This window comes from Calonectris borealis, chromosome Z (genome assembly GCF_964195595.1).
Source record: "Calonectris borealis chromosome Z, bCalBor7.hap1.2, whole genome shotgun sequence".
Classification (NCBI taxonomy): Eukaryota; Metazoa; Chordata; class Aves; order Procellariiformes; family Procellariidae; genus Calonectris; species Calonectris borealis.
In genome coordinates this window covers 1,753,969-1,770,713 of record NC_134352.1, presented here as the reverse complement: position 1 = coordinate 1,770,713, position 16,745 = coordinate 1,753,969, and the positions used below count along the sequence as shown (strand labels likewise).

The 16,745-nt window shown below is 40.4% G+C and overlaps 1 protein-coding gene across 1 annotated transcript in view; it reads right to left on the bottom strand.

The window, feature by feature from the left end:
• The window catches only part of KIAA0825 (KIAA0825 ortholog), a 261,914-nt gene that overhangs the window by 169,148 nt on the left and 76,021 nt on the right, over positions 1-16,745 (bottom strand). The window contains exon 5 of the mRNA XM_075136551.1: positions 8,644-8,814. Coding sequence (XP_074992652.1) covers positions 8,644-8,814 — 171 coding nt within the window. The remainder of the gene's footprint in view (positions 1-8,643; positions 8,815-16,745) is intronic.

Here is a 16,745-nt window from a genome sequence, read left to right as displayed (position 1 = left end):
TTTTGTGTCCAGTTCTGGGCTACTCAGTACAAGAGAGACATGGACATACTGGAGAGTGTCCAACAAAGGGCTATGAAGATGATTAAAGGCCTGGAGCATCTTACGTATCAGCAAAGGCTGAGAGTACTGCAACTGTTTAGCCTAGGGGAAGAGAAGGCTCGGCGGTGGATCTCATTAATGTATATAGATACCTGAAGGGAGGGTGCAAAGAGGACAGAGCCAGGCTCTTCTCAGTGGTGCCCAGTGACATGACAAGAGGCAATGGACACAGATGGAAACACAGGAGGTTCCCTCTGAACATCAGAAAACACTTTCTTCCTGTGAGGGTGACTGAGCACTGGAACAGGTCCAGAAAGGCTGTGGAGTCTCCATTCTTGGGAGATACTCAAAAGCTGTCTGGACATGATCCTGGGCAACTGGCCGTACATGGCCCTGCTTGCGCAGAGGCTATTGGACCAGATGACCTTCAAAGGTCCCTTCCAACCTCAACCATTCTGCGATTCTGTGAGTCTGTGTTTCGAAGGAATATGAGAATAAAACCAAAAAATATGGTATTTTAAAAATCTATCTCCTAGCATAAAGCTGGTAAACAACTGTTGTGGTTTCACCTGGCAGGCAGCCAAACACCAAGCAGCCACTTGCTCACTCCCTGCCCCCCCCCAGTGGGATGGGGGAAAGAATCAGAAAAAAAGAGATAAAGACATTTTAACAGAACAGAAAAGGAAGGGGGGGAGGCGGAAAGGTAGAATATACAAAATGAGTGATGCACAATGCAATTGCTCACCACCCGCTGACTGATACCCAAGCAGTGATCGTTACTTCCTGGACCACGCCTCCTATTTATATACTGAGTATGACGTCATATGGTATGGAATACCCCGTTGGCCAGCTGGGCCAGCTGTCCTGGCTATGCTCCCTCCCAGCTTCTTGTGTACCTGGCAGAGCATGGGAAGCTGAAAGTCCTTGACTATATAAACACTACTTAGCAACAACTAAAACATCGGTGTGTTATCAACATTCTTCTCATATTAAATCCAAAACACAGCACTAGGAAGAAAATTAACTCTATCCCATCTGAAACCAGGACAACAACACAGGTGCAGATATTCCTAATTTAATGTATCTCATGTGAAATTAAAACCAAAAAGTTTTAAATAATTGAGTGCTGTCAAGCACTGTTAAAGATTATCTTCTAAGCATAAACTTATAGATCTTCAGTCCACCTGAACCTACTGGTGGTACACACGGCCAAGGTTTAAAGAGCTTTTACGTTTCTATGAAATACCCAGTATTTGCACAAACATAGGATTTCATTTACCCAGAGTGTATCTGTCCCTAAACAATTCACTCTCTGAAAACAAACACTCCGCTTTTCATACACCTATACAGCATTCTACAGCTTCAAGGTTTGTGTAGTTTTTTTTCCCAGGCACTGTTTTCATTTGCATTTTCAAAAGACATCAGGGAAAACCAGGTTTGAGCTGGGAAAAACGGAAGATAAAATGGTAAAATATAAAAACAGAAGAGACTAACCAGGTCATCTAGCTCCCTGATAATTCAGCATACGTTACAGACAGCACCATAAACTTACAGTTTTTTTCAATAAGTTTTAATATATTTTATGGTGAAGTTTCCTACAGTTTTCTTTAGAAATTACTCCAGAATGAAAAAAAAAACCTAACTGACTGGATATTTTCCCTCTTTCCTATTCTGTGCTTTCTACCTTAAATTTGCCTTGTTTTTCCTTGCAATTGCCTTTTTTATAGATATAACATCTGATTCTAACAATAAGCATAATTGAATATCTAGATATTCATATTCTCTTATTGTCACTACTTAGGTCAGCTATTTATAATTTTTTATATAAAGACTTTAAAGAAAACCTTTAACATTTAACCTAAAATCCTTGTGTATTCGTGGAATTGCTACCTTACCTGTTAAGAACTCACAGCTGAGATAAATAGGTATGTAGCTGATGGTAGATTTGTGTCTCCAGTACCAGAAGCAAAGAGCCAAACGATGCTTCCACCAGCATCAGTCATTTTACAGGTTCCTTCATTTTTAAATTAACAGGTTCTACTAGATCTTCCCACCTCCTTTTCTAACTAACAGACTGGGCACTCTTGCCCTATATTCATATATATCTATCTGTGTGGCTTACACACATATAAAACCTTTTCTGGTCTTCCCAAAGAAGCCCCAAGGTCAAGTCTCCTATCTTTTACTGAGTTCCTTTGGCTTCCCAAACTTTTGCTTTTCCCAAATCTCATCTAGATAAAGTTGGCCTTAATCTTCTTCAATTTAACCTCCAGCTAGCAAGGGCTCCCTTCATGCTTTTCATTGATCATTGCACCTAGCCACAGCCCCCCCAAAGCCTCTGCCCTTCAGATGCTACCACAACCTTCCTCTCAAATATTGTTTCCACAGAGATACATATCAAATTACTCCCTTCCTGTCCTGCTGCTTCTTCACTTGTCTTCTGACTGTCTTGCCCTAATCAGCAAACTCCCCTGGGAAATAAAAGTGCAGCTTTATTCAAGAGACTGGTACAGCTGCCGTAGTGAAGCTACTCAGCTGAGATTAGTTTGCCATTGCTGACAGGAAGGCAGGTGACGGAGCGGACGAAGCATCCCTACCTAGACAGCCATAGTTTTCGACACAAATTGTTTGACTCCTCTCTTCTCCCAAATTCCAAACCTCAAACTCCATTTGCACAGATAGACAGAAACACATGCAATCCTTCTCATATGGCTGCTTAGAGGAAAGAATTTGCAGAAAGAGAGCAGAAAGAAGCAAATGTCATGAAAGAAGAAGATGGAGGCTAAAGGAAAACTTCTCAGTTTTTCATAGTTGCTCCCTTTCCAGAGCATATTCTACACCTCCACCATCCTTGATTATTAGGGAACATTGGATTAATCACAAATCCTTGCTATATCTTTCTTGAAACTTGTGTTCTACAAACTTGATAAACTGCTCATACTTTGTGTATGTCCTTCAGTTTACCAGCCAGGTAGCTTGAATCATTTTGATAGTAAATATTCAAAACAAGATTATATCAAGTGCTTCACTTAAAATCAAAACTCTTCAGCCAACTTTCCAAAATCCCAAATTTGTCTGGGATTATTCTTCTCTTTAAAGCGTATCTTTTTGCTTATGTCCCCTTTGTCTTCAATGTACTTAATTCTTTCTCCAATTCAGTATTTTTCTGTTTTTGTAATGATGATGGCGCTGAGACCTCTTGCATTGGTAATATAATTCTTCTCCTTTCTTATAAGAAGTTCTATTAAATTATTTTTCCTACAGAATTCCACTGCTTTCCTATTTTTTTTCATAGCTTTTAGGGTCATAAGAACAGTCATTGTGACATCATCTTGCATGCAGCATAAAATAGCAAAGCATCAAGGAACTCTTTTGTGTGACAGCTCACTTACTGTGAATAAGGTAAGTAACAGCGCCATCAAAGTGGCTTACTAGTTGGATTCAGCCAGCTCAGCCAGAACATTTATTGAAACTGTACTGGAAATAATACATCTTGCAGAAATGGGAAATACCACTCCCCCACAAATATAAATAATAAGAAGAAACAAAAAATATTTGACTAGCTGTAGATTAAAAAACTTCCTGCTTTCTGTCTTCAATAATGGACTTTTTATTTGTTGTACTATACTGAGCAAACTGTAATAACACAAATACAGAAAACGTACATCTGAAATCAAACTCCCTCCTAGTGTAAATTCCATCTTCACTTCGGATTGATCTACTGAAGCGATATGTTTCTTAAAGAAGCTACTTTAACATCTTGCTTTGAGACCAAAGCAAAAATCACACCTTCCTTTCTTGAATCTTTACAACTTCAAAGTCTATTAAGAGGATGCACCTTGTAAATTTGATTCCACACTCCTTTATTACACTTTCCAGAAATGGATATAGAGCAAAGGATTTCTTCTTATGCTGTGAAGGAAAGACCTTTGCAAATTTTCCCAGTCTCCTGAGGCAAAGCTTGCAAACCTAAGGGCTTGACAACTTTGCCCACAGTGTTTTCAAAGAGCTCCATTGGAAAAAGCTTTTCTTGCTACTCATTATCTGATGTGTCCAAAGTTCACCTTTCTCACTGGAATGGAAAAAAACAGTGAGAGACAGATGAAAGTACGTTAGATGTTTTTGATTTTTTAAAAGTCTCAACAAGAGGCTTCTGAAAAGGCAGAGGGAAAAGAAAACTATCTTAAAGATGGGAAGAGAATGCAATTTGGTAGGATTCTAAACCAAAATCTCCTGTTTAACCCTTGACAGCAGCTGAATGTTCCAGATCCCTTCAAAGAGAACAACCCCTGTAATGCTGCATGTACTAGGTATGTCAGAACATCTCAGGAATTTCAACCGAATGTAAATAGAGAAGTAGGCTATCTCATCACAGTAGGCATGACAAGATACCTGCAGAAGAAAGGGTTAAATGTCTAGTCAAGAAAAAAATAGAAGGTGGTTACTTCTTTAATTTTCTGAAACCTATTGCTTGTAGTGGAACGAAGCGAGGTTATGCAACATTGAGAATAAATGCTCTGTAATGTTAGAAAAGTACGGATACCTTTCCTCAGAAAGGTAGAGTAGCAGTCTTCTCCAGCTGCCACACTAAAGTTCAGGGATGGAACAAAACCACATCATCATTTATTTGTCCGAGAACTTTTCATGATTTTCTCTTTTTATTTGATTTAAGAGAAAACTTGAACACTACACTGGTTGTAGATAAAATGTGTATTTATGCTACCATTTTTTAAATTGTGCTTAGATAACGCAAATACAATTTGAAATCAATCGCAAAACTTGGCATGTACATACTGCTCATTGAGGAATACATGCTAAGTTAGGTCTGGTAAAGGAAAGTCAAAAAATAAAATCAGGAAGAACTGGATGGAGAACAGTGAAAAGAAGTTAGAGTGGAAAATGCAATTGATAGAATTTTTTTTCAATCTATACAAAACAATTTGGGAAAATGAGGATTCTGAATATATTCCAGAAGATGCCGGATACAGAACTCTCAAACTGAACTCAGAGAACTATCCGTATCACCTAAAAAAACTCTCTACATCCATCTCCCTACAGAGTTCACTCTGGTTCACTGTTTCCTTTGGTGCTATTGTCTGCCATGGGGTTACCATCAGAGAACACTGGTAGGCAGTACTTCCCTCTAACATCTATTTTCAACCACCTAAATTGGTCTTCATAGAATTCCATTGTGCGCACTGCAAAGAAACTTGTCTTGTTGCCAGCTAGAACTGTGAACTACATGTCTTTCTTTTCTTCACTGTTCTTTTTTTGGTTCACAAGCAACCTCCTACCAAAAGCAGAATCCGCAGAAGAGACTACATCCAAGCAATAATGCAATGAAAAAGTATGAAGAGAAGCCCAGGTGGCCACCTTGCAAATTTCCAATGTGGAAGCCTTCGACCTCTCCGCCCAAGAAGCAGCTATAGTCCTAGTGTAATGAGCTTTACAAACCCTGGGAGCCTCTTTACCCTTAACTACATACGCCTCCCTAATACAATCCCTTAACCATCTAGCTAAGGAACTCTTAGAAGCCATTTGACCCCTCTTAAGACCCCCTAAGAGTACAAACAATCTGTCAGAAGATATGAAATCTTTGATTCTTCTGTGATAAACCCTAAGTGTTCTTCTTACATCCAATTTATGCAGCCATTGCTCTTTGTCATCGCTGGGTTTAGGGAAAAATGAGGGCCAAGAAACTGTCTGGTTTAGATAAAACTCAGATGCCATCTTTGGGACAAAAAAAAAAATTAAAAAGAGGAACCATCCAAAGAACTACTTTGTTTCTGATGGAACTTTACACATGTTCTATATATCAAGATTGAAGTACTATGGGATATGCTGAACAAAAATCCACTAAAACTGCTATATACACAAATGCAACACTTGCCACAAGCACATGAAAAAACATTATTTTTGTTGCATCTCTGCGTGAGTTACATAGATAAAAAGGCTCCCGTGAATACTAAAAGCAACCAAAAAGAAAAGGAAGCAAGTGCAAGGTTCCAATCTACGTGATGCCTAGGGAAACTTTAGCTCACTTGGATATTAGCCTACCTTTTATGAACTGGCCAGCTTCCCATAATTTACCAGCAGTACTACTTGCAGAGGACTGATACTTCAGTGACTGCAGCGTAGTTTGGATACATCCAGCCTAGCTTTAAACCCATGAGAGAGAGTACAGGTAACTGTCTAGCAACAGCAGCACATGGTTCAATCTGGGTTAATTTGCTCTGCTTCCAAGGCTGGTTCTGCAGCCTGTGCTGCACTGTAAACCTGATACTGGTACGCGAGTTAATTTAAAGCAGCTTTGGACAGATCTCTAGACTGTTAAATTAAACAAGATTTCTAGTAAGAAGGCTTCTAAATAAGTACAGAAGATGACCATTATATTTTCTAGTCACATATTATAATGTGTTCTGATGAAAATAAAGCAAGGACTCTAATAAATCCTTCTTATCAAAACTCAGCCTTCCTCAGTGAAAAAAATAAGATTATCAGCCCAATATAGGACGTTCACAGAGAAAATTTTAAATCCCTTTTGGTACTCGACAGAACCTGGAACTACTGGGAACATAGCTCTCATTCTCCCATATCAAATCATCTTTCACTTCATCACTACAACTGAGATTTCTGACAATATAAAGTGAAAATAACACCAATAAACCCTTCTTCTAGCCAGTCTTTTTTTTTTTTTAATTTCTCTGGCCATGTCTTTTCTTCTCCAGACACTGAGTATTCTCCAGAAACTGATATAACTTAGCAAAGTTTGGTGAATAAAACCACCTGATCAGAACAGCAACACTAAAACCAAAGGTATATCTGATGACTTCACTAACATCACCTGTAAAAGATTTACCTTCATCTGTGTTTCAGGGTAAAAGTAATTTTATGTTTTCTTTAGAACAGGCCCTCTACCCAGAAGACTGCCTCCTACAACAAGACCTAGTAATATTCCCCATTCAGATTTGATTAAGTAGAGGTACCATTTAAGAACCTACTTGCTATGGACATGATTACTCTAAAAGAATATTCCTCAAAGAAGAAGGCTTAACACACTTTTGAGGAACAGTTCTGAATGTAATTAAGCTTGGAGAAATGCCTTCAGGATAAAGTTCTAAATTCACTTCCTAGAAAGTAAAATATTTCTTGTTAATGTTGCAATCATTAAGTTCTCTGAATTATTGGAGATCACATGTCTTAGAGTGTAGTTAGCTAAATATGTCAAATAAATGTCCTATTCAAGAGTTTTTCAATTTTTTTACATTTTACCACAGAATATACAAAGAACACTTAAAAATTACCCTTACTGAATATATATCCTACCCTCCACACTACCACTATAAGTTCACTGTAACACCTCTTTGTAGGATCAAGGCCGTAAAATGTAAAACATAGTGTATAATAGCTTAACATTTCTTGAGAACTAGTAAAACTGAGAGTTTAAAGGAGGCAGAAATACATTGAAACCAATAGCAAAAATGGAACCTGAATGCAAATTTTATTTGAGCTTTGATGTATGTTCTAAACATACGTAGGTTAACCTGTATTTCTTTATTTCAGAGCATCAGTATTTCAGATGAAGAATCCATCAACAAAATGTGTGCCTCAGAATTCTTCTTATTTAACCTTTTTTTATTTTTTATCAATTTAGCATTCTGAGATGACATTCCCAAAACACCTTTCTTCTCTGCCTGCAGCTTGACTACAGAGATACCGAACATTTGACTCCACACATCCTCTCTCCCTAGGCAGCTTGGCCTCATTTCTGGTCTGATCCTTTCCTGCAATATAATCAAAGCTCTTGAAACCACTTGCTCTCTGGTGACCTGGAATCTCTCTACTGGCAGAAGTAGCAGAGTAGAAGAACATTTATGAGCATATTGTGGAAGGTGTTATTCACCTGAATTTTCAGGATTTCAGGTTCTCCTCATTGACATGAATGCAATTAGATGAAAAAGAGAGTGAGCTTGGAATCTGAAGCATATGCGAACTTGAAGCTTGATCGTGAAGCAGTTGACTTTCTGATGTAGAGCCTACTTTTCTAAAATACCCACTAAAGCCAGTGGGATAAGCATGATAGCAAATATAGTACATACTAGTAAGTGTTTGTGAGAACTATAGGTTAAAGCAGGACTATGTACTAAAACATTTAGTTGCATGTATACTAAGATCAATTGAACTGTTCAAGTCAGTGTTTTTCTCTCTTGAAAAAAGCAGCTTTCAAGGACAAGTTCAGAAATAGCCACAGTTTCAAAGACTCCATGTATTGTTTTGTCCTACATGAAACACAGGATTTTATAGATAGTTCAACAGGAGATATTATGTTACAGTGTTTGGTAGTTTTCCGTTATGATGCTCCATCAATAACTACCGTTATATGTATATAGCGATATATACCTCTCTCTCACATCTTTACACACAACTATCAGTTCTTTTCCACAAGTCATTGTGCTCAAATGTAAATCTGCATATTTCAAAAAGATTTTCAGTGGATATGGTAATAAATTTGTTTATAAAATATGATGACATAAATTAGGTAATCATATAAAATTATCCTTTTGCACAAAGTAGAATCAATAAATAAGGAAAAGCATTCATTACCTTGAACATTCTTATTCTTCTCGGTAAATGAAGGCACCAACAGAATTTCTGCGGAGAGCTCTTCAATTTTTTCTTCCATTAATAAAAAGAGTTTGATAAGTTGAGAAAGACATTTGAGTTGATACAATGTTAAGCAGAAGTTCCTTCCTTTTTTGTGGTATTCTTGGGAGGCTGTGTAAGCAAAATCATAAAATATCTTTTACTATTGCTTAAAAAATGATCCTGCAAAACTGATTATGTAAGAAAGTATAATATATCAAGTAATTTCATTTTTGTCACAGCATAATGTATCTTTCCCTCATTATAAAATACCGTTACATTAGTTCTTCCTAAATCTTTGGCATTTCTCAACTATCTGGGAAGCTACAACTGAATTCCAGGTTTTGTTATTCATTAACCAGGATTTTTTCCAAGCAACAGATCTACTCAGAAACCTTCTCACCCATGTTTTACAGAAAAACCACTGTACTGCAAAAACTGATTGAACAAAAGGAAAAAACCACGTCATTACTATATTTTAATGGTTTGGGACATCACATCACTACACTGTCACTCTGCAAGTCACCTTGTCTGTTTAACAATCTGCTAGCACAATACAGTTGATGAATATGACATCTGAGTGAAAAGAAACATCAATCTAACACTCCACAACTTTAAATATGTGGGGTTTGAAAACAAGTGAGACTGTCAGTGAACAAATATCAGCAAGTATTATACCTATAAGCATTTGGTATTTAAAAGAAGAAAGTGAACATTTTATTTTGAAAGGTTAACACTTGTAATCATAACATATAATCATGTCACATCAACCAGGGAACTCTGATTTGAGCACAGTCAGACTATAAAAGACTGTGAGCTGTTTCCAATTCAGAATTACCAGACCACATGGTTTACAGTATTTTAATTTTATAACTTCTTTAAATGTAACAAATTTGCACTTCTATGCAAATTGCAGTGAGCTGATACCATGTTCCTGTGCAGTTCTGTTGCAGATGTAACATCAGCAGAACAGTTTATGTAGAAAGTGTCAGAGTGAGAGCCAGAGTAGTTTGAAAGGAAAGCTCTGAAAGACGAAAACAAACAGAAATTGATTGAAATGTACTTTTATGTGTCAAATCTCTCTTACCTTTGCAATTTTGAAGTACTCAGTACCTCCCCTTTTCCTCAAAGTTCCTAGATATTTTTTTTAGGTATTCACAAATCACTTTTAAATAGACATAATCTAAGTAGCAGAGCTGAGCTCTGAATACAAATTCCCTAATTTGCTATTCCGGTTTTGCAGCCTTAGAGATTGTACTGTGCGTTTTGCATCCACATCTGAATTTCCTCAAAGTTCCAAACAGATGTATTCATGCTAGTCCCTTGCATTTCTAAGAATGGCAAAAGAAAGCGTTATGCATAATTGCCTCTGTTAGTGCCTTTCCGCTCTGAATAACAAGTAAATAATATCTGTATCACTGGATTTCCAATTTTAAGTCTTAAACTTCCAAAAAAAGACATTCTGCTATTCAGAGAATTTTCCTCCTTTACCTGAAAACTAGATAATATAAACTGAATTTAACTGACACGAAATGACTGCCTGAGTCCGCAGACAGACAGAAATAACAGATCCAAGATGTAAGAACCACAAACCACATCATAAAAATCAATGTGATGTTAGTTCTGTCTCCTATAATTTGGAAAGCTTGTGATGCTCCTGCCCCCTCTCTTGAGGAACAAAGAAACCTTCCAATTATTTGATTGCCCCAAGCGATATCCTGAAAAGAAGTGGACCTAGAAGCCAAAGGTATACCACAGTAATACTAGAACTGTAAGGGGTGAGGCCCAAGTAACTGCACTGTGAGCTTAAACCACCCTTCCTGGAACCAGAGCCCTGAGAGAAGGTTCCAGAAATCACAGGGAGGGGCCTGGTGTCACTCCCCTTGATTGACTGGTGTCTCACCCACTCCTGAAACTGGAGTGAGAGAAGGTTCCAGAAATCCAGGAACTGGGGCAATAAATAGGGGCACGTACGAGCCCCATGTGGGGCATTGTCTACACCGGACACCCCTGTTGGCAGGTCCGACGCCGGATCCAGGATTGGTGATCTCCCTCTCTTTCTCCCTGCTTTCTCTTAAAGCTATTAAGTAGCACAAGGCTCTCCTTGGTTCTTCATAAAGCCGCATAGCTTAGGTGGATACAATTGCTAAAGAACCAATCTCTGCAGAATATCCATTCCGTTGAAGCTGATGTTTATGCACGGACCTGGAGTGTTGTTTCACCTTAATCCACAGTGAGGGATTTGCGAATCTGAGTCACTTTTCCCCCTCTCGCAGGCGGGACATGACAAAAATACATTACCAAACTCAGAAAAAAGTAAAAACTTTTATTTTTACTTTCAATTACCATTCAAAGATTATTTCAGCTGGAAGCCAAAGACAGTAAGTTCAAAGAGCCCTCTTTTTTCATGCCGTTAAAAAGTTGAGAGAACACTTTAATATATGACAAAGCATATTATAGTATATGCAAATGAACACTTATATAACCATCAGAACAAAAGCGTACTATTTAATACTACATATGTTCTACAAACATCTGGAAAACCCTTCAGACTTTTAGGTTGTGAAGTATAGACAAACTTCTAGATGCTTGAAGGTAGTGAAGAATATTGGGTTAATTTCATTGCTGACATAAAACTTTGACACAAAATTAAGAAATAAATGCAGGCAAGCACAGAGGAAATTCTGCCTTTGACAAAAAGGCACAAACATAAGCCCCTTCATCTGATAAGCAGCCAACCCTCACAGTCAAGAGAACAGTGGTTTAAGTGCACTCATGAAGGCCTGAAGCATGAACTTGAAACCCCTCGTATCAGTCAGGTTTGGAAATCATCAGAAACCTATAAACTACGGGCAGTGATGGTCACCGCTACATGGTGATCCAATTCAACATAAAGTATGTGCAAACCTCTGTTACCAGACGATGGTCAAGATAAAGGCATTAGAAAACGGAAAGGAAAGATGAGACCACCATGTAAAAAATATTCTTCTCCTAGAATTTCTGACACTAGGGGAAGCAGGTTAAACAATCATCTTGCACCAAACTTGTACGACAGAGAATCCTTAAGTTGGGATGCATCACACAACCCAGACCCCAAGACTTCTCTGGAAGGAGACAAACAACCAACCCTCTAAATAAACAAACAAATACTTACATGGGATTTATAGAGAGCTCCATATATTACAGGTAACCCATTCTTAAATTTTCTTTTGTCCTCTGTTAGGCTTTGTTGTGATAAAGAAAATGTAATGTGACTTACATCTGACATGAAAGTATACCAAAGATCCAGATGTGACAAAGATTCATGCATCGTTTACACAAGCTTTCTGTTACAACACTATGGATGGGTCAAGCCACATACTCTCACATTAGCAATCAGCACAAGTCATGCTGATGTATCATTGAACCTGGCTTCCAACTAAAATCGATGGTAATAATGCAATAGGTATTTGAAAGGACAAGTGCTGGTCCAGTAACAGCTCTCAAATGCTGGCCCGCACAGCCCACATAAACTTATTTATTATTCTGCACAGCTCACAGTTTTTTGAGGCTCTTGACTCAGGGCAGTAATCTTTCATAGAATCATAGAATCATTAAGGTTGGAAAAAACCTCTAAGATCATCGAGTCCAATCATCAACTCAACACCACCATGCCCACTAAACCATGTCCCTAAGGGCCTCATCTACACGTCTTTTAAATACTTCCAGGGATGGTGACTCCACCACTTCCCTGGGCAGCCTGGTCCAAGGCCTGACCACTCTTTCAGTAAAGAAATTTCTCCTAATGTTCAATCTAAACCTCCCTTGGTGCAACTTGAGGCCATTTCCCCTTGTCCTATCGTTGTTACTTGGCAGAAGAGACCAACACCCACCTCGCTACAACCTCCTTTCAGGTAGTTGTAGAGCGCGATGAGGTCTCCCCTCAGCCTCCTCTTCTCCAGACTAAACAACCCCAGTTCCCTCAGCCGCTCCCCATCAGACTTGTGCTCCAGACCCTTCACCAGCTTCGCTGCCCTTCTCTGGACACGCTCCAGCACCTCCATGTCCTTCTTGTATTGAGGGGCCCAAAACTGAACACAGCATTCAAGGTGCGGCCTCACCAGTGCCGAGAGCAGGGGCACCATCACCTCCCTACTCCTGCTGGCCACGCTATTTCTGATACAGGCCAGGATGCCGTTGGCCTTCTTGGCCACCTGGGCACACTGCCGGCTCATGTTCAGCTGCTGTCGACCAGCACCCCCAGGTCCTTTTCCTCCGGGCAGCTTTCCAGCCACTCTTCCCCAAGCCTGTAGCGTTGCATGGGGTTGTTGTGGCCGAAGTGCAGGACCCGGCACTTGGCCTTGTTGAACCTCATACAGTTGGCCTCAGCCCATCGATCCAGCCTGTCCAGGTCCCTCTGCAGAGCCTTCCTACCCTCCAGCAGATCAACACTCCCACCCAACTTAGTGTCATCTGCAAACTGACTGAGGGAGCACTCGATCCCCTCATCCAGATCATTGATAAAGATATTGAACAGGACCGGCCCCAGTACTGAGCCCTGGGGAACACCGCTCGTGACCGGCCGCCAACTGGATTTAACTCCCTTCACCACAACTCTCTGGGCTCGGCCATCCAGCCAGTTTTTTACCCAGCGAAGAGTGGACCTGTCTAGGCCGTGAGCCGCCAGCTTCTCTAGGAGAATGCTGTGGGAGACAGTGTCAAAGGCTTTACTGAAGTCCAGGTAGACCACATCCACAGCCTTTCCCTCATCACTAGGCAGGTCACCTGGTCATAGAAGGAGATCAGGTTGGTCAAGTAGGACCTGCCTTCCATGAACCCGTGCTGGCTGGGTTTGAACTACTCACCAGAGTCATCCAGAACTATGACTGCAAGGCACTGTTCCATCTCATTTTACTCATACAGAAGCCATGGGTCTTACTAAAGAGTGCAGCCTCTACAGTTGCAGAAGCACAAGCATGCCAGAAACACAGACACAGACTAATTTCTTATGTAAGACCGGTGCTATTTCTTGTGGGTTTGGAAAACAAAAGCATGTTACTGGATAGTCCAACTTTTGGAAGAAGTTAGCTTGAATCTCAACTCTGCTTAGCTCATCCACAGCAATTTGGAAGAATTGGACAGAGGGAACCACCAGAAGTGAATTTCTTTTCACATACAGTCATTTCCACATTCACGGTTTTATGGTCTCCCAGAAATGACAATACATTTATTTAGTGCCTGACGACCAAATAGTATGCACACACCTGAGTATCCAAAGTTTGAAAGATCTTATATACAACCCAGAATGTCAGGTTTCAGAATACTGAAGGCAGCATTCAACTTTGAAGACCGCTGACCAGGCTGCTTGAATAAGCACATCATAGTCCATTTTTTAGCAGAGGGGAATGAAAAGGCATTTCTCCTCAGACACTGATGTGACTGTACAACCAGAAAACAGAAACATTTAAGAACCATGTAACAACAAACAGTTAAGCAGCCAATGCGATGACACACAGAAAACGTGGGAACAGATTTGTAGGTCTTGTGGAAGATTGTCATGAAGAGTATAGGCTTCCATGTGGACGTGTTTACATGTTCAACCAAGTCTTAGTGTCATGAACCCGTCTGGAGGAAAATCAGCCCTACTCACAGAGTAGTGTACGATTACTCTGAAAAAGTTAATGAATGGATCATGACTTACGATGTTAGGTCACATACCTCATTTACTCACGTGACATCGTACGGAAAGAGACAACCCTCTGTGACGAAAATGGTCTAAAGCTGTTTACAGCACCCTAACCGGTTCAGAGAGGGCCATGCACAGGGTGGCCAGAAGTACATGAAGCTGATCCCAGCTAGCCATGAATCAGAGTTAGCAATGGCATTCCAGTCTAATTGCAGAATAGAAGGAAGCATGTAGCAAGTTACACGACACAAACCAATTTCCTTCCTGAACCGCCTGCAGTTTGCTACTATCATTCTTCTAAATTTGATTTTTTCTGCATGTCCGAGTTTAATTCATGTAGTCCTCGTACAAGGAAATAGCTGCAGCAGAATCTTTAGCTACAGGCATATATCAATAGGACCTCCGTAGTGCCTCCTAACAACCGGACACGCTGACCCGCTGTTAAAGCACTACCTTGTGAGAAGAATTTCTGAAAAGGGACAGAAACGCTGGTACAGAGGCTACAAAGAGGCCAAGTGGATCATACAGCCATTGCCAATGTGCTAATGAGCCCATTTTGCAAATATTGCTCTAAATAGAGGTGAGGTCAGGAGCAGAACAAATACAGAGAGTAAGAAAAAGTTCTGAGCTCGTGGACACAGGCTCAGGCTTCCTTCCGTGCAAAACAAGAATCACAGAAATACTGCTGTGCCAAACCATTGCCTAGAGTGATGATTTCTAATCTGCTCTGCAGGCCGAATCTGCCAGCAGAAAAATCCTAAGCCAGTACGATGAGCTATCTTTAGGCACAACAAAACAGATCCCAACCAAGCACAGTGTCAGGGAGCACCGAAGGCTGGCTGCTCCCTGAGGGACAGAGAGTAGAGCACAATAATATGGCCACCAGGACAGGTTCCTTGCCAGCGAGGGCCCCATCCTGCAGTTCCCAAGCAAGGCAAGCAGGGCAGACCCAGAGATGATAGTCAGGTTTCAACCAAGGGTCCAGATCATCAGCCAAGTTCATGGTGATGATGCAAATCTGAGGTTGAGCTGGGAAGTTAATTCACAGCTTGGAGCCAGGATCACATCTGGTGAGGGTAAGCAAGAGTCAGACATAGTTCAGGACGCCTCTGATGTAGCTCCAGCAGGGACTGAAGACCCAGGCCTCAGCTGAAATATGTCTCTTGGGCAGGCCGCAGTGGAAGCCTCAGATGAGGTTGGTCAGGGCCATTAAGGCCCATTAGTGCCCCCAGGCCTTTCTTGCATAGCCCTTAAGGAGCTTCGGTTTTCAGGCTAAAACCATAGAAGAACAGGTCATTTCTGGAAAACTGTCTTTCTGCTTCACCAAGGACAGCATAATTATTTTGCTAAGAGGAAAGAAGGGAAAGTACGTTAAGCTTCTGCTATCTAGACTGTGGTCCTTTCTGGGGAATAGCGGGGAGAAGAAGTGGAGAAGACAAAGATTTTCTTGAATTAATTTGAACCTGCACTGCATTTATTTGTAGCAAGTAAATAAATCTTGATGGTTCACTACACAAAACTGGAAGGAAGCAAAGGAATAAGCTCAAAACTTCATCCTCTTAACATCCCTACATTCAGCAAATCTGTACTCTTGACTTCCTATGACATAGAGGCAAAGGGGCATAAGGGGTACCTCATTTTCTCTGGCATGCTGGTTTAGCACCCCAACTATCAAACGTCTCGCAGCAGGAGTCTGCCATCCCAAACACGATGACTCTTAGAGAGCTTTGCTTATAGAAAAAGAAGCCCCAGGTAAAACTAATATTGAATGTCTATCAAATTATGCAAGGTTTGCCAGACAGTGCTGGTGCCAAGGCAGCTGATGCAGTCATGGCATCAGAAAAACTGAGGGCACTTATTTTCAAGTTTGGCCTTTCACTTTAGCAGAATGGATTGAAGCTGAAGAAATTTTCCTAAGATCTGAAGGACATGCCATATTTGTTGAAGAATGAAGTAGTCCATCTTACCAGAGACCATTTGGCTAGTTGTATCTGGACAGAAGCATGCTACTAGTCTTCAGGAGGTAGGAATGAGCACTCTGACCTAGCTGATCAACCATTCTGCTCAACTAAGGCTTAGAGACAGACTACCCTAGTTTTCCAGTTTCTGTTAAGATCTCACCCAAGCCTCATGACAAATGCATAGTTTTTTCCAAAGCAGTAGGAAAGCTTCAAATGCTGGCAAGTCTAAGGATGAAATATGGCCATTGTAGATATTACATACCTAAGGAGAGGCCCTGAGTGAAGGCATCAATGCCAGAACCATACATAATAAAAGCTATTCACTGGAGGGTGTGGGGGGACGGGAAAGGCGTGGTAGTAAAAAATGTAGAACACATGAAACAAGCAGAATACTCCAGGTCCCACATCCTCCAAATTAAGATAGTGTTAAGTTATGA